The sequence below is a fragment of the Harpia harpyja genome, chromosome 4 (assembly GCF_026419915.1).
Source record: "Harpia harpyja isolate bHarHar1 chromosome 4, bHarHar1 primary haplotype, whole genome shotgun sequence".
NCBI lineage: Eukaryota > Metazoa > Chordata > Aves > Accipitriformes > Accipitridae > Harpia > Harpia harpyja.
In genome coordinates this window covers 84525197-84551211 of record NC_068943.1, presented here as the reverse complement: position 1 = coordinate 84551211, position 26015 = coordinate 84525197, and the positions used below count along the sequence as shown (strand labels likewise).

Below are 26015 nucleotides of genomic sequence, written 5' to 3'. Positions count from 1 at the left end.
CCCCCCACCCAGCCATGGAGGAGGAAGGGAAGGGGGGATACAGGCTCCCCAGGGCTGTGAGCCCCCCCCCGAACAAACAGCAGCTGAGAGGGGGGGGCCACATGCTGCCCGCCTCAGCCCCATTCTGTCGCTCCGCAGCCTTTGATCTACCAAACTCGGGGGTGTTCAAAGCGGCTCGGCGCAGGGCAGAGGCGGGGGAAGCAGCACACATGGCTCCTGCAGCTGGGGAAGGGGCTGGGGAGGGGGACAGGGTGAAGTTGGGGGGCAGGAGGTGGACCCGGGCATCTCCATCCCTTAGGATCCCATCCCACCCCACAGGGATGCTGCAAGTGGGGGGCAAAATCGACCCCGGGGCAGGGAGGGGGAAGTCAGCAGCTTGGGACTCAAGACAACACACAGCACATAAAACAATTTCCAATGATTTTATTTCAAACCCCTGCTCTCTTCCCTTTCCCACCCTCCCAAACAAAACAAAAAAAAAACCCCAAACCAAAAAACCATCAGTCAAAACGACGATAGAAATGAGTTACAAACACAGAAGTCAGCTCTCCCTCACTGACGACTTACCCAAAAAAAACCCCCAAAAACCAAAGAACCCCGAAACAAAAAAACCGGGAACTTCACACCAGCTTCCCCAACAGGACCTGCAGCAGTTACTAATGTCTCCACACGAGAGGCCAAACATGCCTATTAATACAATATATACAGACAAACCCACAGGTACAGCCAGGCTCCCCCTCCCCACTCCCAAAAATAACCAAACACACCCAAAAGTGCATTTGTTGTGTTTATATCAAAAACATTTTTTTTTTCTTCTGAAAGATTGGCCTGCAAGTCTGTTTTTACCATTTAGTAACTTTTTAATATAGTTTATGAAAATAAATTAATCAGCAACTATTTTAATAAATTAAGCACACACCAAAAAAAAAAAAAAATTAAGCAAAGCTGCATTTCTACCAAAGGGTGGTTCAACAGTCCTGGCGATGAGCAGCACGAGGTCCTGCACTCAGAGCTGCCAGTATCTGCTCATTCCTTCTCTAAAGGCAAGTCCAGATCCAGTGTTACTCGCTGCCCACCAGCGATTTTCGAAGTAAAGCCCTGGCTGGGGTGGGGAGCACCCCGAGGGGCACTGGGAGCTCACCCCGGGAGGCCGCTGTGTTTCTGGGCACCGGTTGTGCTTTTCAGCTGGAGGCACGGTCAGAGGCAGCACCGCTGGGACCCCGTTAATCCCGGGGGGATGTCTGGGATTGGGGGTCCCGCCTGCCCTGTCTCACCTGGAAGACTCTGGATGAGGAGCGAGGGGCCGGGGAGGGGAGCGCTATGGGGGCTGCTTGGAGCACGCCGATAAATCCCTCCATCCCTGAAAGCCGAAGGGGCTTAGGTGGGCGTCTGGGTCCCCGACGAGCCCTCCAAAGGGCAGGCTCAGGCCTGATGGTCAATTTTAAGGGTAAAATCATCCCAAGGGCGTATCTTAACTGTGAAGAACAAAGGACAACAGCCAGTTCCCTTCCTACTGGAAGCAGGAAGATCCTTTCTTTTGCAAACCCTGCTTTCCAGCAGTTTCCTCCCCAAAATGCTCCCGGACAAGACTTCAGCACCAGCCATCACCCACAGCAGAGCCTGCCCGGCTGGGGCACAGCCCTGCACATCTCCCTGCACCCACACGCTCCTTCAGGCACATGCACGATAACACAGGTCCCTATTAAAAACACGTTTAGGGTTTAAAAACTGGCCAGATACGTAAGCGTCACATGCCTGGTGCTTTCAAAACCACCAATTCCCTCTCGCATGAGCGGCTCAGGTGGTTCCCACCCTGCCCGCAGCAGGTCCCACCCAAACTAAGCTAAGGATGAAGTTTTTCCCCTTCTTTTGGCCCCAGGGAGGTCAATGCTGAACTGAAAACTTCCATGTGAGAACAGTCCTGGCTTATCTGAATTTCACGCTGCAGGAGCGAGCCAGGTCATTCCCTACCTTGAAACAGGCTGCAGGGAGAGGAGCGGGGGCCCTGCACGGAGCAGCTGGCTCGAGCAAACCTGGGATCTTGCCAACCTGATAAGCAGGTAAAACACACCACTCCTGAAGGCTGCACTCATCCAGCTGAAAAAAGCACCATCTCCAGCTGAAAAAAAGAGCTTTTCCATGGATACCTTCTGCGCTTTGGTAGTTTTTATGATCCATTTCATTGTTCACCTGCCTGCGGTCCCTGATAGAGGGAGGAGGACGGCAACAACCTCTGCAGAACTCAAGGTTGGACAAAGGAGGCTATAAAAATTTTTTCCAAATCAGCAGGATGAGAGCACCCTCCAGAACCCGCCTACAAAACCATTCCAGGCAGGATACAAACATTAGGTGTTCCTCCCCAAACAGGGATGGGGATTCACTGACAAGACAGGACTGAGCCACCTCTTGAGATCCCACCCGTGTCCACAAAGACCATCACCCCCTCAGCAGAGACCACTCTGCTTGCTCCACTCACACCCAGCCTTGAAACAAAAATCTCTGGACCTTTTCCCACTTCCAAACAGCAGATCAAGTCCCTCCCTCTCCTTACACCTAGATGTGAAGGAACTCTAGGAACAGCTTTATTTTAAATGGATTTCAAGAGAAGGCTGTTAACTACAGTTAACCTTGGGATCTTATCCAGCACTATTAGCCATAGGCAGCAGGCTGGCACTGACCACGCTCCAGCTCCCCTGCCTGTCTTGGAGCAAGGAGAGGTGGAGCAGGGCCCTGGGAAGGCTGAAGAGCATCTGCCACCTTCACGGCAGAGCTGACCCCACCGCTCCTGCGGGTGCAGATTGATGGGGGGGGTCTTGTGCAGCTACAGCTGACACCAAGCACGTCAGCGTGACAGGCTGGTGTCCCACCATCCCCTACCTAACACCCCAGAGCACATCTCCTCCATCATTTCAGCTGCTGCAGACAGACCCCAAGCCTTGCTGCTGGCTTCAATTTGGGGAGGGCTGCCCCCGCCGTGCACAGGATTCAAATAACAGCAGAAGCACCAGCAGGCTGTTGGGAGAAGTCCTCCCAAGGACAGCGACAGCCAGCCAAATACATGTAAATTCAAGTATTGCCCCTAAAGTCTGGCTGCTTCTCTAACAGCTCCGAAAGCCACAGAGCCACCCCATCCACCCTTGCGGGGAGCTCTGGGGGTACGCAGAGAGATCCCCGGAGGGGCACGCGGGGAGCTGAGCAGTGCCGGACGGCTCTCCCGACCCGCCGTGGAGCAGGGTTGTGCGTTTTCACCCCAGGCAAGCCCAGTGTCGGCAGGACGGGCTCTGCACCGATTCCCAGTGCCCAGCCAGCACCAGTTTTCCCTGGTCTGCTCTCCGGGACGGCTGCTTTCCCTTCCCAAACCCTGCCTGCGCCTCTCCCTCCCAGAACAGGGAAGGAAGGAGTGAAAATGCTGTCACTACCATCACACTAGGGAGAGGACCGGCTTCTCCCTGGCTTCGGCAAGGGAAGACTCACAGCTCCCCCATTTCACACGTCCTACAGGCCATCACCTATTCACATGCATCCTTGCCTCCGGGGTCTCTTTTTGGAGAGAAGCTTGACAGGAGACACATGCACCGGGCACACTGTTCTTCACTGGCATGGAGTTGGACACTTCAGGCATCAGACCAGGCTTGACTCTTGGGAAGGTTTTCCTTTCCAGCATACAGATAAGTTGGAAGATTCAAATCTTCAGCACGTGGACAACTGAGATGCAGCAGGGCCAGGTGCATGGATATTTGAGTTTCACCTGCACAAGTACAGATGCTTTTTCCTCCCCCCAACATTCGCCCAGCGTGCTGTGCGTTTTAGTCGAAGCAGTTGCATTTATTTGCAGGCTCTGCTGATAACTTGGTGTGAGCTGTAGGTCTACAGCCGAGGGGAGGGAATGCAGCGGCAGCTGTGGAGGGATGAACATTGGTCCCCGCACAGAGGGGACACAGTAGCTGTAGACTACAGTAGCTCCAATTTCACCAAGGGTCAGGATATGCTGTTCAGCACGTCTTGGGGCAGCTCCTCCTTCCTGATAACCACTGCCCCGACCATGCAACAGAAAGTCAGTAGTGAGTAGTGTCCGATGAGGTATTTCTACAGATTTTGAAGCTTAGTTATTAGTTTCATCTGGAAGCCAAATCCTTTTTAAAAAACATACTTTTTCTCCAAGACCAAAACTGAGGCCAGAGGTGATGGTGAAGAAAGGGAGGGCATGATTTGTTAGCACCCTTCGTAGCAACACTTGGCAGAGGCAGACAATCAGAATTTTTCCAGGCTGCTTTAAGATCCACGCAACTGTATCTAATTCAAGGACATAGATCATTCTGCAGGGCAAGACCAAAGTCTTAGCAGCTCCTGAGTGACTGCAGCCAGCTCACGGGGCACCGACCTCAGATCTGCAGACCCGGGCCACAGACAACATTGCATTTTCAGACCACACAGTTGCAGGATGGAGCGTTTCCTTCACTCGGGTTGAGAGCACAGGAACACTTGCTCATTTACATACAGGAGGAAAGATGCTTCTCCAGACTTCTCAGCATCACTTCAGGCAAACTTTAAACTTCACCATGAAATGCAAACTCTTTGCAGTTGCTGCAGTGGATGAAACAGCAGACCAGCATTTGAAAGGGTGGGGTATTTCAGCCAGTGCCAAGCCCAGAAACACAGCAAGAGCTACCACCTCTCTTGGCTTTACTGTTTCTGAACTGCTGTGGTTCCGTGGACATCCCAGGGAGAGGAGGAAGCAGCAAGCAAGCTCGCAGAGATCAGATGCCGTTCCAGGAGAACCCTCAGCTATCTGCTCCTTGCTCTGAGTCTCCCCAGAGATGCCTCTTAATGCCCCAGCAACTCCTAATCATGATCCTTCACAGCTCAACAGAAAGCCACTTCATTCACAGCTTCTGGAGACAACCAGAGAAAGGCTAAAAGTGCACATCCCACGGCTCTGCAAGACTGAGATCCCTGTAGCAACTACCTTTGGTCCAGGGACTGCTGCAACAGTTACAGCAACAGCTTTGCCACCTTCCTTCCACTTATCACAGGGGTTCAGCAAAATCTTCCAGTGTTTGCTAAGGGAACGATGCCACCTCGGAGGAGCAGCCCTTGTTTCCCCAGTGCAGCAGCAACCATTCCCTTTGGCTGAATGCTCCATGACATCCAAATGGCTCACATGCTCTTCCTTCCTTGGGCCCAATTTAAAAGCATATAGGACCACCCTGCAAATCCAGTTGCAAAGCTCAGCTGCCCAAGACTAGGTTTGGCCCTCTTCTCCCAAATCCTAGAAAGCAGGGGAGCTGTGCAGCTGCCCGCTGTTCAGAGCTCCATGCTTCCCAGAGGTTATTCCACGTAGCTGCACATCATTCTGGCTCAGTCTGCCTCCAAGCAGCTCTCCAGCTGCATCCCCTCTCAGTGAGGACCAAAGAACAGTCTTGCCATAATGCCTGGAGCAGATGATCTTCTTAGAAAGTCCCCTTCTCTCTCCCCACCTTGAAGTTTCCAAGGGAGGATAAAAAAATTCAGCTGATCATAAGACAGTATTTCTCATGCTGAAAAAAAAAAAAAAGACGACATCAAAAATAAAACTTTCAAAAAGTTGTAAATAGTGCCATGACATTCTTTGTTCTTCAAGGAGTCCATGAGCCGGGCTCAGCTGTCTCCGAGACCCCTCTCCCTCAAGGCAGGAGCTGAGGCTCTTGTTCCCGTTCTGCTGTGCTTCTTAGGAGCCTTGAACCCTCTTCTCTGTACAAAAGAGCTTGAGAGCAGAAGCGGCACCGCAGAAGCAGGCTTCACCATCGCGTGCCTCCTTCCCACCACAGCCTGACTTGGGCTACAGGATGGCAACAATCAAATTCCTGGTGGGGAAGAGAGAGGGGAGAGGGATCAAACAGCCCACTTGATGTGGCAGGATCTGCCCCAGACTGCAGCTGGTTTGGCACGAGAGCGAGCACAGGTTTGTGTAGGCACAAATACGCACAAGAAAGTAGCAGAAGCCTTGTTCCCCTCCCCAAGGAAAGTTGGGCAATGGTAAAAGACCACGGAGTGAATAGCCATGACTTCTTCGAGAGGGTTTTGTTTTTTCTTTGCAATCAGAGGGAACAGAGTGATTTACGTTTGACCCCATGGGCCAGGGCACGGACCAGCGGCACACACGTACCATCAGTGGCAGCAACAAGATGGGTGAGGCAGCCTCGCTACGTGGAGGATTCGGTCTCCTGCTTCTGTTTGGAGATGAGCTGAGCTTCCTTCAGCGACAGATACACCTCCTCTTGCGGGTCGTAGTAGTAGAACTTGCGGATGTAGGAGATCAGGGGCCTGGGGAAGGAATGGGCAGAAGCTTTAACCCTGAGCCACAAGCACACCAGCCTCCACAAAGGATAACCAGAACCTCTCCCCCAGCCCAGCCAGCACTGTCACCTCCAGCAGAAACAGCAGCCGGTACCCCAAGGCTGTGGCATCGGCAGGTAACACCTCAATCCTGAGCTCGTCATCACTCCCGCACGCATCCCTACACACCGCGGGACATTTATCTTGCTGTCCCAAGGCTGAAGAATTCAACTATTCCCTCCCAGAGCCCTTGCTGCAGATGCAGACACCTTCTCACTGCCTGCTGTGGCGAGGGTCAGGGAGGAAACCAGAGAGACTCGTCCCCAGGCCAGTCCTCGAGACTTACTTGGGCAGCGGGAGGTCAGGGATGTGATCTATTCGGACCAACTGCCTGATCCGAAAGCGGCAAAGGTGCTGAAGGGATTTGACATTGCTGAACCTGGAGACTGGATACAGGAGCTGGACAGGCGTTGGAGGAAGACCTTTGGGAAAAAGCAATATTGGAGACAAATGTTAGATTAGAAAGGAGCCACTACTGATTCAGAAAGTAAAAGCTGGCTCTTGGGAACAGGAGCTCTCTGCAAGGCTGTGTTCGACAGCACATCTTCCCAGGAGCCCGCTGCTTCGGCGTGGCTTGGGACTGGGGAGCCAAACCTTCCAGGGGCGATACCCCTTTGGCTGCAAAGTATCTCCAGCCTTCTTCACAAGGCAACAACAGTTCTGATGTCATGGGGTGACTGTGGAAAAGCAGATCCTGGGACATTGCAAGCTCCTAACCACCCCCCCTCTCCCAGGACTAATAGACGAAGCATCACTTTATACTGGGAAGCAACAGGCTTTTGAAAGGGTGCAGAAGAAAGCCAAAGAGGAAGGCAGGCAGCATGACCAGCGCGTAGGCTTTGCTCTGCGCAACCCTTTGGGTAGTTCTAGCGAGGCATTAAAAAGCTGGGGGATTTGGTCAGCTCAAGCTGTGCCAGAGTTGCTCATTCTTGGGGTCACGAGGCTGGGCACAAAGGCAGAGGCGGCAGCAGCTTTGCTCGAGCCAGCTCCCCACGCAGAGAGCAACCTCGCAGGGCTGAAAGTGAGTTGCATCCAACTGTCGTCCCCCCCCCGCCCAACCTCCTCCTCCCCCAAAGTTAAGAGCAACAATCGAGCCCACAGATCCAAGAGGTCGGCAGAAGCACTAGGAAGGATCTTCGGGAGCTGGGTTCATTCACAGCACAAGGTTTTATCTGTCTTTACATAAGGATTCAAAGCTAGTTACACTCTAACCCCCTCCTGCTGGCTTGTCTCTGAGGGCAATGGAGTGAAAGGAGAAAAGGGAAAGCTCTTCACACTAAGATGGGCTCAAAACTGCTCCAGGCAGCTCAGGAAGCTGTGAGCCAGCTTTTGAGAAACCAAAGAACAGCAATCAATTGAAGGCTGGATTCTCCCCCCCACCCTTATTCTCCTACCAAAAAGGAATTAGCCTCTGGGAGCTCAGCCAGCGACTACAGGGACGCAGCACGAGCTCCGCACACTGTGCTAGCCACATGCCTCACTGCCAGGAGCCAGATGCAAGCTGGAAACAGCCCCCTCCTCTGAGCAGCAGTTAACATTTCAGCAGGAGAACAGCACTAACGAGCACACTGGGGAGATGCAGATCCTAAATGTTCTCCCACTGAAGATCAGGCATCAGTGTGAGACTTTGTTTTTCAAGGATCAAGGCGCAGCGACTCTAAGAAGCGCCCAGGTCCAATGCTGCACCCAGATGCAGAGGTGCAGGACCCAGAGCCAGCAGCACAGCTGGCTGGCAGCTCAGAGGGGGGACCAGGCAGCAAGGGACTCCTCAGCAGGTGCACAGGGCTGTTTGGGGGGGATATTTTCTTTTTTGATGATATTTTTCTAGAGCAAGTCCTTTCTAAGGTATTTGCCTGGAGTCCTAAGCCCTCAAAGCCCTGTTCTCAAGGGGAAGAGATCTCAGGATCAGGAAGGTAAAGTATGTTTAAGTTGAAAGGATTTTTTGAAGGTAGGGTACATTGCAAAACCAGCTTTACATCCCTCTCCTCCCCAAAGCACAGCCATGTTATAAATCAGCTTTCCAGTTATTGGCAGTGTCTGCAGCAGAGGGCAACACTGAACAGATCTGGGCTGCGACTCCAGCGCTGCTAGGAACCCTGAAGAGGGAACATCCCATCCCTCCTCCCCTCCAGCCTCTTCTAGACCAGAAACTCTTTGGGCTGAATCCTCTCCATGCTGCAGTGCCATGGAGAGGTCGCTGTCACCATCAGGGCCTGCAGGCACGATGGCAATATGGATAGGGAGCAAGTTTACTACAATTTCACTTGCAGATTTACCACAGCAATCCCCACACTCTTCTCAGCCCGGCCCCTCTCTGCTTCACTGCCATCACCCATCTCACCACAGCAGCGTTCCCATTCCTGCTCTGTTTTGTTCAAAAGCATCACCACTCACCTGCCCTCCAAATTCCGGCCCCCACTGTTGCTCCCTCACAAGTAAGGGGCATATTTGCCTATTTGGCAGACTCTTCCCTTCCTTTCACATTGGATTTTTTGGCTAGCTTTCTCATACACCAGGACAGATGAGCGAAAACCAGAAAAAAATAGATACAGAAGATAATGGTCCAGTTGCCTGCCCAGATTTAGCAGGAGGGAGATGTGAGCCCATTTAAGCAACCAGAGTTTGATGGATGGGGAAACAAGCGCTCTGCAATCCCAACAGCATGCAATCAAACATGCTTCAACAAAGCTGCACTAACACTCCCTCCTCATTTGCAAGCACCTGCCTGCTGATGGGTTCTGGCATCACAGGCCCCCCCAGGGACTCTGAATCTACAGTATCTATCCCTTGAGGCTCACTTTGAGCTCACACTTGGAAACGCTCCCACACACTCAGCTTAATGTCTCTCCCCCTGACAGCCCCAGGTGGGTCTCAGCTAAAGAAGAACTGAGAAACTACAAAGCATGGAGTGGTTCGTAAGAACAGCAGTACTGAGACTGGGGGAGGGAAGAAAGCAGGGTTTTAGTAGCCAAATAATTGCTTGTTGAGGGAGTAGCTTTCCAGTCTCCAGCTCCATTTGTCATAGTGTGAGATGGTATCATGTTTCCATGCTCCTGGGAAGAAAGGTTTGGGAAGTCTCCTTACCACCACAAGTAAGTGGTGCTGCTGCTGAGTGAGAGATCTCCGCAGAATCCTTCTGAGAAGTCAGTGGGCAAGGATGCAGACCAGGGCACTGAGCACAGCAGACCAAAGCCACATTAAACTGGCTCTCTGGGACAGACCAGCAGCTAATCACAGAGCAAAACATCCCCCAGACTCAGAGTGGGAGACTCACCTGGAACCCTGGATCGGAGAAAGTAGAGGAACTTCCCATTTTTGGAGTGCATGATTGCTCTCTTTATGAACTCCACCACGGACTGGCAGCGGTCTTCAAACTTGGGATGGCACCACAGGCTGAAGGTCCCTTCCAACAGAACAGAAAAGGTTTCACATTATAGCAGCACTGGCGGCAAGAGGAGACATTTAGTCATGAGTCTGATGTTCTCAAAGACCAGGTGAATGCCCCAGGCTGACTACTTCTCATAGAGTTGGGACAAGGCAGGGCACTAAGAGGAAACACCAGTGGCACCAGCTTGCAAGGATGCTGTTCCACTGGAACCAGTGCTCTCCAAGAGCTGAGGATACGCAGAAAGACATGACAACGTGACCACTGTAACCCAAGCATGGCCACAAGTCATGCTTGCCTGAACTTGTAAACAGCCTGCAACGACTGCTGGGTCTAAACTTAAACTATCAAAACATTGTTTAACAGAGCATTAGCAGATGCCTCTGCTCCTCCGCAGTATCCCATCAACAGCACTCCCAAAGAAAGCTAGCACATCAGAGCAGTTAAGTCCACACAGAGGTATGTAAAAACAGTGATCCAGGTGCTGAAGTCCTCTTCTGCAAGCCCTATGGCTGTCAAGGATCATTTATTTCAAAGCAGGCATGGGAGCAGCTTCATGTTCTTGCCAGCTGTTTCAAACACCTTAATTCAAGTTGCTGTCAAGCTAGAACCAGGGTCAAGATACACTGACATAGTCCTCCCTGTAGTGCCACCGGACACTATGCATGCTTTGAGCTCAAGTGGCAAACAATGAAACCGGAGATGGGCAACACAGGGAAAGCAGGCCCTCTAACCTGTTTACCGATCTCTAAGTAGGTTAAGTTTAAGCCTCAAGTCAGACCAGTCTCACAATCTCTTTGTGCTGCAACCAGACAGCCCCTCCTTGCACCAAAATGCAGCCATTTATCCCCCCTTACCTGCCAAAGCGCTGCCTACATCCCCCTCCATCCCCCCTGTATCTCCCTTTCTACCTGCAGATTTCTCAGTGCTCTGGCAAGAGCCAACACAGAGTAGAGCTTCACCAGGAAGAGGAAAATGGGAAAACAAGGGCTCTGTTTAGGACAGAGCCCATGAGGAGCCAGACCCAGGCTCACGCCTGCAGTGGGACAGATTCCAGCAAGAGGTGTGGGACACCACTCATCTGTACAAGCACTGTAACCCAAAGCTAGAAAGGCAGCAGAGTGACTTTACATGGATGCAGGGTGTTTTCAAAGAACTTGTGCTAAGGAGAAGGGATAGCCAAATCAGTGGTACCCAGTACATATTTCAGGCCAGGGAGTTTTTGGAGGAGCAGCTACCCCGGCAGCATCACAGGCTCCGCAGCACCAACCTGTTACAGAAAAACTAGAGGAAGCAGCTCTGTAGGATCTCCAGCACTCACAGCTTTCTGTAGGTTGGACAGCAACCAGTGATACAGGGGCTATGTAGAGCCCACAAAATTTAAACCACACCTCCTCTCCCCACAGCTAGGTCTGGTAGGCTTTACTGGGAAAAGACACCTCTCACCCCTGCCACGGGCCAGTTTGGGAGCAGTGAACTGGGTTAGCACCTGCTAAACATCCAGGATCAGCAAGTACAAAAATAAGTAATTCTTCTTGGGAATCTCAGATCTGAATGAGCCCTTAAAACTGGCCAGTAGATAGATGCAAAGGACAAAGCACAAACACCAGCCTCCTCAGCTCACCTAAAAAAAGATAAAGAAATTCTGGTTTCTTCCTCTCATCTACCTGAAACCTGAAGGTCAAGCATTTATCTCTTTACCATTCCCTCAGCCTCACCATTTGTCATCTTCATTGGTTTATCAAAGTGCTCAGGTCTGCAGTTTTCCACGCTGCCGCAGCACATTCAGCACGAGGCAGCCAGTCCTGGGGGGAGCACAGGGCTGCCAATGCAGACCAAAGCGCTGCACCCAAAAATGAAGTCCTTGATGCTGTGCCACGCCTGGGAGCGCTGCTGTAGGGAAGGTGGCAGCACCAACCTTCATCTGTGCAGCGAGAAGGACAGCTTGAGGAAAGGGAAGGACACCTGGCTAAGGAAGCTCGGAGCATGGACATATCCCGGCCCCAAAATAAGAAACCAGACCAGCAGCAAGAGAAGTTTGCCTCCAAAGCTCAATTATGAAAAAGTATCCACCGTACAGGCAGCCTCACATCTCCTCCAGCTGCAAGAGCTTCTTGTAATTTCTATAACGACAGGGTGATGAAAATCCTTCCGTCTTACGCAATGGTCAGGGACAGGGGAACTGGCTCTAGACGGGCTAGTATTAATGCTGGGGCGTCTTTCCATCAGAGGGGCTCAAGACTAGAAGTGCTGCCAGATTTCACTAGCAGAGGTGGAAGAAGACAACAGTGGCATCCCTGGGGCAAGGGCAAAAAGGAGAAAAAGATGAGCTTTGCTCTGAAAGGTTGCAAACCACTATTTTCTGCAGCAGGTCGGCTGGGAAGCCTCTGAACCCATTATTTGCAGGCACATTTAATGACAGGGCTCTACAGGCAGCTGTTATTACAGCTTGCCCACTGGTTACAGGGCAGCTTCCCCTCCGGTGCATTGAGCCTCTTGGGCATTTTACTCAGCCTGAGGACAGCTGTCCGTACAAGGGTTCAATACAGAAAACCACATGTGAAGATGAGCAGACAAAGCATGTGGGGCGAGGTGAGAAGCAGCCCATGCAGGAGGGTGACCACAGCAGGAAGAGAGAGCGCGAACAGTATGCCAGGAGTTCTCGGAATAAAAACCCACCACAGTGGAGCTAAAGCCTCGGTCTGGTACCGACCACAGCTGGTACCACTGCCGAGCATCCCTCGGGCAGGGGCGGGGAGGGAACAAAGCAAGGTGACAAGCCGCGACATCAAGAGATCACTTCTCATTTCACGGGGAAACAGGCTTCGTTTTGGGTAGCACTGACAGCTACGAATGATGGCTCTTGCTGTACATCATCTCTCAGTGACAGGGGATCCCAAAGACCTTGCCATCATCATTTTCTTTGAGTCCAGTTTTCCAAAACAAGGCCAGAGGGCAGGCACAGGGAACTCTTATATGCCCCAATTTTTCAGAGCTGTAAGGACAGTCACTGCTTGAGGCACAAGGAGCAAAGTCAAATGCAGTTTCTAAGGCCCCTTGCAGAATCTCAACACAAGAGCAAGGACATGTTGCTGCTGCTCGCCCTCTTTTGCCAGCTCTGCACCCAGAGCACTGTTTTGGGACCTTGAGATCAGACTGGTCCCCAGCCACAGGCCCCCGCTGTCAGCAGCATCCCCAGAACTGCCCCTGGCTCTTACCTCTGTAGTGCTCCATCCTGGTGTGATGGGTGATGCCCTGCGACCGAAAGCTGAGGCTCAGGATGTAACGGGGGTCAGAACTGTCTCGGACCAGAAAGGACCCATCTGGCTTCCCCTTCAGCTTCATCTCTGCGTCCTCCCAGTTCATCGGTCCCCAGTACCATCCACACTAGGAAAAGAGACAGCCATAACATCAGCAGATGCTAGTGAGAAAGATTTTATCAGCAACAAAATGCAATACGATTTGCTCTTGTTAATTCCCTTTAAATGCCAAAATGAAAGTGCCTGGTTGTACCCACTCCGGAGTATCGATGGTTAGGACTCGTTGCTCCAGGATGAGAGCACACCATCACATCCCTTACCACCCAGAAGTGGCGTAAGAACAGATGAGACTATACCACCTCTTCCACGCACAACAAAATGCTTTTCTAGACTCAAAGACCTCACTGAGAGAAAGGCAGGAGGTTTTTTTTAGTCCTATCCTAATCTTATACTCCCAGCTCTGTGAAAGGGATGGTCAGTCCCCAAAACCAGAGCCTAGACCCACAGTCTTTTCCTTCTGTCTGCCACCCCCACCCCCTACATTACCGTTACCTTCTCCAGCTCTCGCAAGCTGGCTGCAAAGCTGCTGGAGTCCGGGCGGTAGAGCGGACACTGCAGGTGAGGGGCGGGCTGGCCGGGCATCGCCTCCATCGGCCTCAGCGGGACAATCCGTGGGAAGGCATCTGCAGAGGGAGAGACAGCCCGGGCCATGGTCACCCGCAGGGAGCTCACCCCAAGGTCGAGTCGCCCCGTCCCCCTCGCACGGCTCTAGAGGTCAGGACAGGAGGGGTAGAGCTGCAGCGTGGAGAAGGAAGCTGGGCTGACCGATGGAAGGACAATATCCTTGTGAAGGACACAGCGGGAGTCACTACCTGGCTCTTCCAAGGTGACTAACTCAGTGCCTTCACCTGCTATTTCCTTATGCTAGCTTGGAGGGAAGGCAAGGGAAGTGCCAGGCAGCACAGACTGGAAGGAACACACATCCTGAAAAAGGGGCAGTTAAAGCCCTCTGGGTCCTGAAGGAAACCAAAAGCAAAAGGATAAATGCACAGGAAACATCCTCGTGTGCCATTCAGCCGGACTGCATACCAGGCTCGCTGTCAAAGCTGGGGCTTCTGCACTGAACCCTGCTCCCACAGCTCTTTCCAACACTGCTGACGCTCAGTAACACGTTATCTGACGCAGCGCAAATCGGGGTGGGCTGCGCTTCTGCTGAGCCCAAGAGGAACCAGAGAAAACAGGAGATGCTGAACTGAGGATAAAGCTGGTACAATCACAAGCTTCAGCAAAACTACTGTGGGCAAGATGAGCCACACCACATGGAAACCAGAGCCTTGACACAACAGTGCCTGTGCACTCAGCAGCGCAGGACCGCATGTCCCTGAGCGGGCAATGCAGGCAGCACCGTTGCTGTTAAAGCCCAGATTGCAGCCTGAAAGTTTACCAAGAAAACCCCCAAAGTCCAGATCCCTGAAGGGAAAGCCAGAGCCTTGCTACTAAAGCTAAGCTGACCTGGGGCATGGGGTGGAGGAGGCGGAGGCAGAGGGAAAGACTGCAGGGAGGAGCCCATTGGACCCACTAGGACAGACGTAGGCAGCGTCCCACTGATATCATCTAGGAGAGAACAGAGGCAAGAAAGATTCAGAAAACAGGAAAGCAAGCGAGCTCTGCGCCAACAAGCACCTGACAACACGGCCCAAGCAAACCAGTACTTGGCGCTGCCTGGAGAAGCAAAGATGGAGCTTCCCACGGGCAGCTCGCCACCCTCCTCTTGCTTCTGAGTGCGGGTGGCTGCTGCTGCTTCACACCAGCTCAAGAGCCTCGCACACGCATGCTCACACACACTCATAGAGTGAAGGAGTCCATTTTCCAGCCCAGCTAGCTCCTCGCATGCAGCTTGCAGCACAAGACAAGCATTTACAGGAGACTTCACAGACCCAGCACACAGGACGTGCAGTTTAAGGTGCTGCTCGCTAAGGCTGACTTTACCCATCCTAAGATGCTCTTGCTCAGAGGAACCTCCTCCAGAGGAGGATGGGGAGCAGCTAAGCCAGGCCCCTGGTGCAGCAGCCTCCCAGGGAGCCTCCGCTTCCACCGACTAGAGCACACAGAAAGGAACCAGCCTTGCTGGGCAATGGGTAGGAAGGGGGGAAATTCTCCAAAAGCAGCAGAAATACTACAAAACCAGCACGTTACCTCCCACCTCACATTGCTCCACCACAGCCCTCCCCTCCTGGTTGATCTAAGAGAAAGACTGAAGCTTTCAATGGACAGGAAAAACTCCTCTGCCAGGGAAGCGTGAGCAGGCATGTTACAGGGTCAGATGAGCAGGCAGCAAGCCCGCTGCCGGGGACCCTCAAGACGCTCCTCCGCCATCCCTGCAAGGGCAGACAGGCAGTTCCTACTCTCCCGTGGGGATGCATGGCAAAGGATGCTCTCCAGGACAGTACCTAGCAGGCTGAGGCTTCTTCGTGGTGGAGGTGGTGGAGTCGGAGGGTGAGGGGAGGTCAGTCCTCGCTGAGAGATGTCCACGTCCACCAGTGACACTGTTTCACCTGGAGGTTGGTGGAGCAAGACTGTTAGTATTGCACTTTCTCCAGGGCATGCAGAGGCTGAGGATGGGGAGGCAGGGGGAGAGGGGAAGGGTCAGGAACCTCTGCAGGGTTTGGAAGATGATCTCATTAGCTGTTTTCAAATCGAGTTTCCATGCTGCACTGCTTTGGAGACACTGATCAACTCCGCTACCACAGCCCAAAGGTCAGGCAGAAGGGAATGACACCCATACGCGTGCCTGAACCCCATCTGAGTCCAGCACCAGGAGGACATGATGAGGAAAGCACTGCGTGACCTTTTCAGCAGGGAGTTCACATATCAAGCAGAGTTCATCAATGGTGCACAGCTCTGGTACTTTGTATAACGCTTGGGAAATGGTTTCACAGGTCTGCGTGGCACCTGCTGGCACAGGACTCCGAGATAACACTCCTACTAATGCCAGTCTGAGTTTGCCTACAAATGCCTTAGATAATCAAACAGAAATACCTTTTAGCCCAAAGGCCATGAGTGTACCAGCTCTTAAAATTAGTAAGAGGGAGTTGGACAGGCTTTTACATTAAATAACTGGAATTCACTGAAGCCTGAAGGCTTTGGATCCAGGATACTGCTTGGGGAAAATAATGACACAAACTAAGATGTCTAACTTAAAACCAGAAAAGCTTAAAATTAGTCTGAAGTCATGGGAGAGAAATGAAGCCATTAAATCAAGGTCAAAGGATCAGCTTCAGTACTGGACTGATACAGAGTCAAAAGGAAAACACCTAAATCCCACAGAGAGACCCCTAAGTGATGCTACCACAGCCAAGGCATTTTTTCCCCCAAAAAATCAGTCTAACCAGGCTCTGATGAACTACCAACACTGAAACCAAATCATCCCAAACACAAGGACAACGAAATCTGGCTGCCTTAGATTTCAATTCCTGTGGGCAGAGGAACTCCTTTTCTGCTCCAGATACCATACACAGCATCACCCACCTCTCGGTAAGTACCTGACAACATATTTACCACGCATTACACAGGACAATATTGACTCAGCTTCCTTCTGCTTTTAAAAGTCCTGTCTATTAATAAGTGATGTGAAGAGGAGTATTTAGGGTTGGTTATTATCCGAGGTACCTTCTCCCTGGGGGACTTATGGGTGTGAGCGCACACACATGCGCAGAGCCACTCTTTCATTTCCACACCCTAAAAATAAAGTGGCTGGGCTGCATTCATCTTATACAAACAAAAAGAAAAGACAACCAGACTAAGAGGGGTTGCAGTAACTCAGCTTTCAAATCCTTCTCAACGCGGCAGGAGCTGCAACGGCAGGCTGTGGTGGACTTATGGAGCCAGCACTTCTGAGAGGTGCCCGAGGAGAGGTTAGGAAAGGCAAAGACAGCCTTCCCAAAGACCTTCGCTCACCCCACACACTGACCTGAAAGCAAATCACCAAGAAACTCATGCAAGTTGGGCCAGGCAGTTGAATTCTGGACTTCTTTGGTGGTCCCAGTCTCAGAAAATCCCCTAAACAGCAGCCATTAAAGAAACCGAGACTTCAGCAGTGTAAGACTGGAGAAGTCAACAACAAACCAAAGCAATTAAAATCCAGATATTTACTTTGGGGACACTTCCGTGGTCTTTGCAAAGGAAAAACTCCTATGAGGGCATTGCCGCTATTCCACCAACTGGCAAAAATTGACATAAGTAATTTTAAAAATAGTTAATAGGATACAGTAACAATTAATCAAATCAACCTCCCAAATTTAAAGCAAAAACTTGTCACCTCCAGGTTCTCCTCTGTAGTTTCTTTTGAGGAAAAGCAGCTCTGCACGCACATCCACGTACCCCTATTACCGGCACACAGAATTACGGTTTTTATACTCACAACTTCCCCTAGCAACAGCTGACAAAGCAGTAGAAGCAGCTTTTGCTTTCACCAGCCTTGATTTGCTAAACAAACACACATGACACTTAAAGGAAGCCAGTCGCATCACACAAGGAGCATGTCCTCTGCATGCCGCCCTGCTATCAGGACATCAGCTGAAGGCATGTGGGAATGGAGACAGAACAAGCATCACTACAGCTGAATTACCCCCAAGTGACTCCACTTCTGCAAGAGCTGAATGAGCTACAAGAAACCGCAGCAGCAGACCAGCAGCTTCCAGTTACTAGTTTCAGGCAAGTCAAACAAATGCTCTGCCTTGAAGGTCACTTCTCTGAAATTTAAACCAGTTCTCAGTGAGACTTCACCACTGCTCTCCAAAGAGGGCTTCGCCCTACCCAGGAACACAAACCACACACCAGCTCCTGCGCCGAGCTCTCCAGCTGCTCTCCACTATCAAACACATACAACCAGCAGTAAGAGGAGGCTTTCAGCTCTACCCACTGGCTTTTCCTAAGGCAGCTATCACTACACAATCACATTTTGATTCCTTTGCTCTGCAATAAGACCCTCAACATGAATTTATTTTGAATCTGACCTTCATTACAAGGCACCTAAAACCCCACAGAGCTGATAAATACTTACTTGTGACCCGACATTCCTACTCACTCAAGTCTTGAGACAGTATTCTTCCAAGAAAGCCCCAAGCCCTGTGGCTAGGACTGTTTTGTCTATGAGCCCACACCACAGGAGGCACATGACCATGGCTAGGAGCTTTTCAGTACTACAGCTTTCAGCCACCAGCAGAGCAGGACTTCCCCCTCACACCATTTATAAACCATCCAACTTCCAACCCCCAGCAGAAAAGGGAAGGTCAGAAACCAGCAGGATGTGGGGAAAGGGGGGAAACATGCAGAAGAAGAAGGTAGTGTTCCACAAAAGAGGTTTCAATTTCCATAGCTGTCATGCAGCAGAGCCACTGACGTTGCTGTGCAGTCCAGGTGGGAAGCGGGACTTGGTCTTAGCCCCTCTCAAACCACGGGAGGGGAACACCAAACTGCACTTGCTTTACAGGGGATTTTTCAAAACCACTTGGATGCAAACAGCCCTGCGTGGAGGAAGGACCTTCACCTCCGAGAGCTCAACTCAAACTTGGGTTTCAACAGGAGGAATTGCAAAGTGCTGACGTGCAACAGCCACGTTTTTTACAGCTCCTGTTGTTCAGGGTTTGAGGCCAAGCAGGACAGAGGAACTCTTCACAGAGATCCTGGTTTGCATGTGGAGGCAACATTCAGCATCTATCGTTAAGCACACACTGCTCTTTTCATGGCAAAGTTAAACACCATACTGTAAGTCTTTCAGATCCTTACCTGTGAAGAGGGGGCCGAACACAACCGGGGAAAAGGCACTTTGAGTTCTTGTCAGTCTGTGTTTCCTATTGGAAATAAGAAAAACATCGTTAGTAGAGATGGGGAGACGTGGTGCATCCCCACAGAAAAAAACATGGTCTGATATTCTCAAACCAGGAGAGCCTTCACCATTCTTCACAGAAGCTCAAGACAGCTCAATGCCGTGTCCTAGAGCACTCATAGAGCAGTGCTTCAGCTTAAGTAGGGCAGTCAACCAGTAAAGCTAGGTCTCCGTCCTGCTACGAAGCAAATCTCTAACTAGGTAATTAATAAAGTCTTTGGAAGGAAAAACCCCAAGCAAGTACGGTAACCGGAGCCAAGAAGCTGTTTCACAACAGACGTCACGCTATTTCTCTGGATCAGGCATTGCCAAATGCCTTCGACAAACAGGTTGGGTCCCTGTGCAATTAGGGGTTGTGCCTAGAGCGAGCGCATCAAATGCCCTCGCACTGTGTTTGGAGGACACCATCTCCCCAGAGGGTTTCAAAATGCAGGTGAAGGGTAGGCGAGCTAAACCTGGACCCGTCGAGATAGATGGAAACAGCTAAAAACACACCTCTGATGAGGACCCAGGAATACCAGCAATTTCTGTGAAGCTTGCTTTCCAAACCAGCAGTTTTATAACAATGCTGTAGCCAGCCCTGTGCTCTCCCCACACAAAACCACTCCTTCCAGCACCTTCCCTACTGCAATGCTAAAGGGCTTTACCCACATCTAGGCAGAGAAAATGCTGGTAAACTGAGGCACAGAGTATGGCACCCCCAGGACCTGAATCCGTGGTTGAGGTGAGTAGAGAAATGCATCCCTGGTGCCAGAAACTCACTCCCACCTGAGAGGAGAGCACAAGAACAAAGCTGAGCACAAGCACAGCTCTCGTGTGCCAGTCTGACAAAGGTCTTTCCAGCATCCACAGTACGTCACGCAACGCCCATTCCAGCACTGGGCAGTCCATATCAGTCTGCAGGTCTATACTGGGTCAGACAAGGTTACCCCAAATTAAATAGTGCAACTTCACTGTGCTGGCCAGAGAAACTGGTCCCGTTGCATTCAGGCAAGTGACTGCACCACCAAGATCTAGAGGAACTCAAAGGCCAACTCTACTCACCACCCAGAAGAACACCCCACTCCCACTGCAAGCCAGCTGTTACAAGGCTGACACTGTTCCTCTTGGATGTCTTCCTCACTCTCCAACCTGCTCCCAGCAAGCGGTGGACCCTGAACCTTAAGCCCGTCTTGTGCTTCAGACCCCAGCTCTGCTCGCAGCCTCCTGCGAAACCTGGACAACGCTTCAGAGAAAACCAGCTCTGAGCAAGGACTGCCACCCTTCAGGAAGGATTGCACCGAGCAGATGCAACTCAACCACCCCGCAGGGAGAAGAAACCTGAGCTCTGGTCTCATATTGCCGTGCACTGAAGAGCCCTGGGAACGCAGAGCAGATGGGTGCCCTCAGCTTCTCACAGGGCAGACCAAGCACTTATCTTGTTTGTGTCCAGACACACCACTGGGTCACACAGCTGTGAATAAATGTTTAATACTGTAAGTTTGCAAATAAACATACTAAGAACACTCAGCATCCTGATATATAAAACCCCATTAAAATATTTGGAAGTGTTTCATTTTAAGCCTCTCGCACCTATTTGAGGTTGGATTTTTTCCCCAAAGGAGAACAATTTGCCAATTATCAGCCACACATGCACACACAAAATTACACTTCTGGACTAATATCAACTAACCTTATAATATAGTAACAGCTCTGTTCCCACCCACTAAGCCAGATGGAAAGGAGCATTGCTGGCATTTTGCGGTTACCAAAACAGCTACAGTTTATGCCAACATTTTACAGCCATCGATTTCTGAGATTTCTCGTTTCTAGCAAGCTCACATCAGCAGCAGGGTGAGAGCAAGAAACGATTCACATGGACTGAATCTTCTACTTCCCAACTCAGTCTCCACCAAAACAACGTACTTCCATACTTCTTCCTCCTGCCCTCAAGTTCTGCAGCATCCAAACAACGCTGAAACCCACAGAGAAGTAATTATGTGTGACCAGTACGTGAACATTGCTGCATCAGATCGGCGCAGCCCTGCAGAGCTGGAGAAAGCCAAAGGTGGACACTGCTGTTCAGGAATGTCATGGACAGATTCTGCATGGATTTGTGCACACAAAACCGAGTAACCCCTCGAGCTCCAGCAAATAAGGACTTGCAGGGGAAGTTACCCCCCAGTTCTGCAATAGCTGTGGCTACTGCCTTAGCAGTTGGTGCTTCCCATGGTGCTGCCTTCACTCATCCCAAGGCACTGTCCCGTTAACACTAATGCGAGTCTTACCCAGCCACCCAGGCTGGCTACATGCTACTTTATGCATGTAATACTACGGAGACACATTAAAAACCCAAGGTCACCAATACAGCTAACTTACAAGACTTGGGTACCAACCTGGCAAGCGAGCTGCAGCAGATGCCGGCTGCAGCTCAGATACGCCTGCGCCCGTCCATCTGCAGAACCAGTGCCTAACCCTGTCCCCTTTCCCTCCGATTACCTCTGCAGTACAAATTGCTTCCAGAAAAGAGCAGTTTCACTGATACAACCTTTAAATATCAACATCCAGGCCCTGGGTGAGAAGCCGTGCGTTGGTATCTCCACATTTAGTTTCTTAGCCTCTTGCAGCTCAGCAAAGCCCAGCTATTGATTTTTAGATAATGGGGCTGGTTTCCTTCCTAACTGCTGCTGCAGGCAGGAGGCAAAGCTGCATGGTGCTGCCTCCAGGACCGGCAGCACGATGGGAAGCTTGGGCAGCAACTCCAAATACCAGGAATTCTGCTTCTTGCGGATGTTTAAAAGAAGAGCCAGACTAGGTAACACCCACTGCAGACCAAGGGAGCGCCCTTCACCACCAGCCCGCAGAAAGACTTGCAAGTCAGGAACAAGAGCTCGATAGCAAGATGAGCCATGAATTAACCCAAAAGTTGCTCTCAGTCCACCTCATCAGCCACAAGCGACTGCAGCAGCGACTCATGGTGAATGCCAGATCCATCCTATATTAATGGGGGCCACACATTGGGAGGCAACAACCTCCAGCTCTTAGCAGAGCCAAGGAAAGGTCGTCTGTCCGGTGTCCCCCCCTGCCAAGTCAACCAATGAAGATGGGTGCAAAGTAGCAGACAGCATTCACTAGCGCAGCATTAAGTCTAGCAAAGACCACGGCAGAAAATCGAGTCACTGCACTACTCATCTCCAAACCAAGGGACCAGAGCAACTGGGAGGAAAGGAAACGAAAAGCAGCATCTGCTGAGGCCAAACATTCCCTTCCCAGCAAGCCCAGCTTAGCTAAACTGCGTCTAACCTGCTCATGAGAGTATGGGCAACCCAGCATCCCGAACGACTCGTCCTCGCTGACGAGAGCGGTGCCAGACCTCTGGGGCCAGCAGGAACCGTCCCATCAACACGCCGCCTCCCGGCAGGAGAGATGCCAGCACCAAGCACACCCGCCCTGCATGCCACCAGCACAGGAGCTGTGCTCCACAGGAGCAAAAAGCATCGTTCAAATAATCCAGCCCTCGTCAGCAGGAGGGGACTCCTGGAACTGGAAGCAGCAAAGTCGTCCCTGAACCACAAGAGTTGCTGCATCAGGCACCTTGAAGTAACCTTTGTTAAAATATCACCTAATTAGTGTGGCGGAGTTGCACGAGAAGTGACCATTAAACTCCCTGACCAGAGGAAAGACCCGGGCAGCAATACAGTGCTTCTCTGCTCCCAACCTGCTAAGACATGACTGCCAACTCTCCATCGCCTAATCCCAGCGCTGGGAGGTCCTGAGGACTCCTCGCTCTTGTCAAGCGCAAAGACCAAATAAACCACAAGCCCATTAGCAAAACATTATGTCATTACAGGCAACTCGGCTCGCTACCGTTTGAGGCCCATTTAGTCATTTGTGGGGAATGAAGCCATTGAATAAAACGGCTTCACCACCCCGTATGCAAAAGCAAGGCTCCTCACGGGCACACGAGCTCTAGGGAGGACTCAAACACCCTGACCCGCTACAGGGCTGGCGGCTGACACAGGAGCTGAGGCTGCCCCATCTCAGAAGCCATCCTCTGCTCCAAAGAGAAGGTCGTTTTGGCCTCTGGTACAGCCTGGCTGCCTTTTGGGCTGCCAAAGTGCCCAGTGACCACAAGCCAGTGCTGTGGGTCACACCTGACCCAAGGTCAGCATCCTCAGAGCAAGCCTGGAGGAAGTTTCCTGCTCACCCATCAACAGGTCTTCAGCTGCACTGAGGAGGCAACACACCCCAAAAGCCTTACACGAGGCTAATTAACCCCGCAGGGAAAGGACTGTGCTGTAATACTCGGGGTCCATTCAATTATTTAATGCTGCTCCCGGGCTGGCTGCACAGACCTTGGGCAGGCTCTCCTTGCCTCCTCCACGAGGAATTTCAGTTCTGTTGCTGGAAATGCTACAGAAAGTGGTTTCTGGAGCACAGGAGGCCCACCCCGACCGGAGCCTGGGCAGCGGGTACAGATCAGCCCTTTACCCTCCCCAGCTCACGTCTTCTACTGAAACACGAGGCTGGAGCAGGGCAAGGAGCCGAGGAGTGCCGGAGGCAACAGAACAGGGAGCGGGGTGCGGGTTTCTCACACCAATAGGTCCCAGAATTTGTCCCTCCAGCCTAAAGCAAGACCCAGTCAACCCCTGGCTGCCAACGCTTCTTCCAGCCATGTCCTGCCGTGGAGCACCGGGAGAGCACGGGGAAACTAGAGCCCCTGCGGCAGCACTCACCACCACCGAGGCCAGAGCCTGACTGCGATGCTCAAAAGCCTCAGGAAATCATTCTGCGAGACACAGAAGGGCAAGAGGAAATGCCAGCCCCTTGGGTCTCAGCACAGTGTCACCAGAGGCTGCTCCCGGGGCACACCACTTCCTCGCTCGGCCAGCGCCTGCAGCATCCTGGGGCTCCAGCAGCTCCTCCGAGCCACCCGCCGCCTCACCAGTCCTGCTCCCAGATGTTTCTCCACCATCTCCTTTCGGGATGCAGGGCCCAGAGCAGCGTGTTCCTCCTCTGCTTGCCTCTCCCGGGCTCACCAACCCCATGTGAAAGACGAGGCCTCGGCAGCTGCTCAGAAAAGGTCTGAGCCCACCTCTGAGCCGATGGACAGCCACGGTGCCCACCTGCGGGATGGCACCCGTGCCTCGTGGCTCACCCTCCAACCTCCAGCAAGGTGTCACGGCACCGGCACCCCTTCTCCCCCTGCACCGTGGGGCCACACCGTTGCACGCCCGGCTTTCACGCCGCACTTAGCACCAACCCCAAGGTCTCCCGGCTGCCACCACCGCAGGCGGCTGTCCCCCGCAAACCCTGTCCTGCCACCCCAAACCCCCGCCACTCCCAGGCCAGGGGGGCAACCCCCCCACCCAGCTCAGCCCCTGGGGCCGGGGATCCCCCCCCCACACACAACCTCCACCCCCTTCCCCGTACCTGCCCGCCTCCTGCTCTCGGCCGCGGGCCCCGCAGACGTCGGTCAGGCTGCCGGCGGAGACGGGCAGCTCCCCGGTGCGCCGGCCCTCGGCGGCAGCGGCGGCGGTGTCCCCGGTGGCCGAGCCGCCGCTGCAGCTCTTGGTACGGAAGAGACGGCTGAGGCGGATCTTCAGCGAACCCTTCCTGGCGCCGGGGCCGGCTCCCCCGGGGGCAGCGGCGGGCGGCGGCGGCGGCGCGGGGCCGGTGGCTCCTCTCCCGGCGGCGCGGGCTGCTCCGCGGCCGGGAGAACCGGGCTCCTCCTCGGAGCAGCTCCCGGTCTCGTCGGGCTCCAACGCTTCCAGCACCAGTAACGCGTCGCTGGTCTCCTCGGCGGCTGGCCCGGCGGGCGGCGGCGGACCGAGGCACGGGCAGGGGCAGCCCGCCGGTCCCTTCGCCCCCAGCCCGGCCGGCCGCAGCCCCAGGGCCGCCAGCTGAAGCTCCAGCCCACCCGGCGGCGCGGTTCCCCACCTCGCCGCCGCCTTGGGCTCCAGAGCGCAACGGTGCCGCGGGCAAAGCAGCTCGCCGCCGCCCGCCGGGCCCCCGCCGCCGCCGCCGCCTCCCGCCGCCGGGCCGCCCTCCTCGCCGGGCCGCCCCTCCGCCGCGTTGCGGAACACCATCAGCTGAGGCGGAGGTCGCGGACCCCGCAAGGCTCCGCCACCCGGTAACGAAGCAACCGGTAGCCGTCCGCCACCGGGGCCCAACGACCCAGCGATCGCCGCGCCGGTAACGGCACCGCCCGCCGCCGCGCCCGCCTCCGGGCCGGCCCCGTAGCCCAGCAGGCGGCTGAGCACCCGGTAGGAGGCCGCGGCGGCCGCCGCCGCCTCCCCTTCCCGCAGTTCGGCGCGTTGCATGGCTACGGTCGCCGCATGGCTCGCCGGGACCGGGCCGGACCGGACCGGACCGGGCCGGGCCCGGCCGCCGCCTCCCTCACAGGTCCGCCGCCGCCGCCACGGCGCCCTCCCTCCTCCGCGGCGACGGCCGCGCGCCGCCACGCCCCCCCACTTCCGCCGCCGGCCCCGGCCCCGCCCCTCGCGCCATTAGCCACGCCTTCCCGTCGGGTGTGGCCACGCCCAGTGCCGAGGCCCCGCCCCCCCGCGCCCGCTCTCCCCCTTCCACTTCACGTGGAGCACCGCGGCCGTGGGGATCCCGCACCCACGGGCGGCCCCGGGGCTGGCGGGGGGGGGGGGGGAGGGCACACACACGGTTGGTGGGGACGGTGGGGCAGCGGTGGCGGTCGGGGCGTCGGGAGATGCAGCCCCGGCTGCGAGGCAGGGGACTCTTTCTTCCCACTCCCCCCCCCAGGGACAGCGGGGTGAGGTAGGGGAAACTGAGGCACGGGCGCCCGGCACCTTCGTCCTGCGAGCCCTGCACGGCTCTTGCACGGCTCTTGCACAGCTCTTGCACGGTTCTTGCAGGGTTCTCGCACAGCTCTTGCAGGGCTCTTGCACGGCGCTTGCACGGCTCTTGCACGGCTCTTGCATGGTTCTTGCACGGCTCTTGCACAGCTCTTGCACGGCTCTTGCACGGTTCTTGCACGGCTCTTGCATGGCTTTTGCACAGCTCTTGCACGGTTCTTGCACAGCTCTTGCACAGCTCTTGCACAGCTCTTGCACGGTTCTTGCACGGCTCTTGCATGGCTTTTGCACAGCTCTTGCAC

The 26015-nt window shown here is 53.6% G+C and overlaps 1 protein-coding gene across 4 annotated transcripts; it reads right to left on the bottom strand.

Annotated features, from left to right (window-relative positions):
* Nucleotides 1-465: 465 nt before the first annotated feature.
* Nucleotides 466-25349, bottom strand: SOCS7 (suppressor of cytokine signaling 7). Of its 4 annotated transcripts, none has more exons than XM_052785333.1 (10): nt 24320-25349; nt 18808-18872; nt 15471-15575; nt 14533-14634; nt 13573-13703; nt 12979-13147; nt 9650-9778; nt 6662-6797; nt 6146-6303; nt 466-5843 (listed from the first exon to the last, which is right to left on the bottom strand). In XM_052785333.1, exons 1-9 carry the CDS (start codon nt 25207-25209, stop codon nt 6183-6185), a joined length of 1848 nt encoding a protein of 615 aa, XP_052641293.1. In that variant the 5' UTR covers nt 25210-25349; the 3' UTR covers nt 466-5843; nt 6146-6182. The 4 variants fall into 4 exon arrangements, with proteins under 4 accessions (XP_052641293.1, XP_052641294.1, XP_052641295.1 ...); XM_052785334.1 differs by having other exon boundaries at nt 466-5537; XM_052785335.1 differs by lacking the exon at nt 14533-14634.
* Between the last annotated feature and the right edge of the window lie 666 nt (nt 25350-26015).

Bases quoted from the DNA above. Each gene is read 5' to 3' on its own strand.
- SOCS7 (XM_052785333.1), bottom strand. From the start codon at position 25,209: ATGCAACGCGCCGAACTGCGGGAAGGGGAGGCGGCGGCGGCCGCCGCG. The intron at 13,704-14,532 runs GTCAGCTTAGCT...CTCCCTCTGCAG, and splicing joins TCCTCCACCCCATGCCCCAG to ATGCCTTCCCACGGATTGTC. The intron at 6,304-6,661 runs GTAAGTCTCGAG...TTCCTTCCCCAG, and splicing joins CCTGACCTCCCGCTGCCCAA to GCCCCTGATCTCCTACATCC.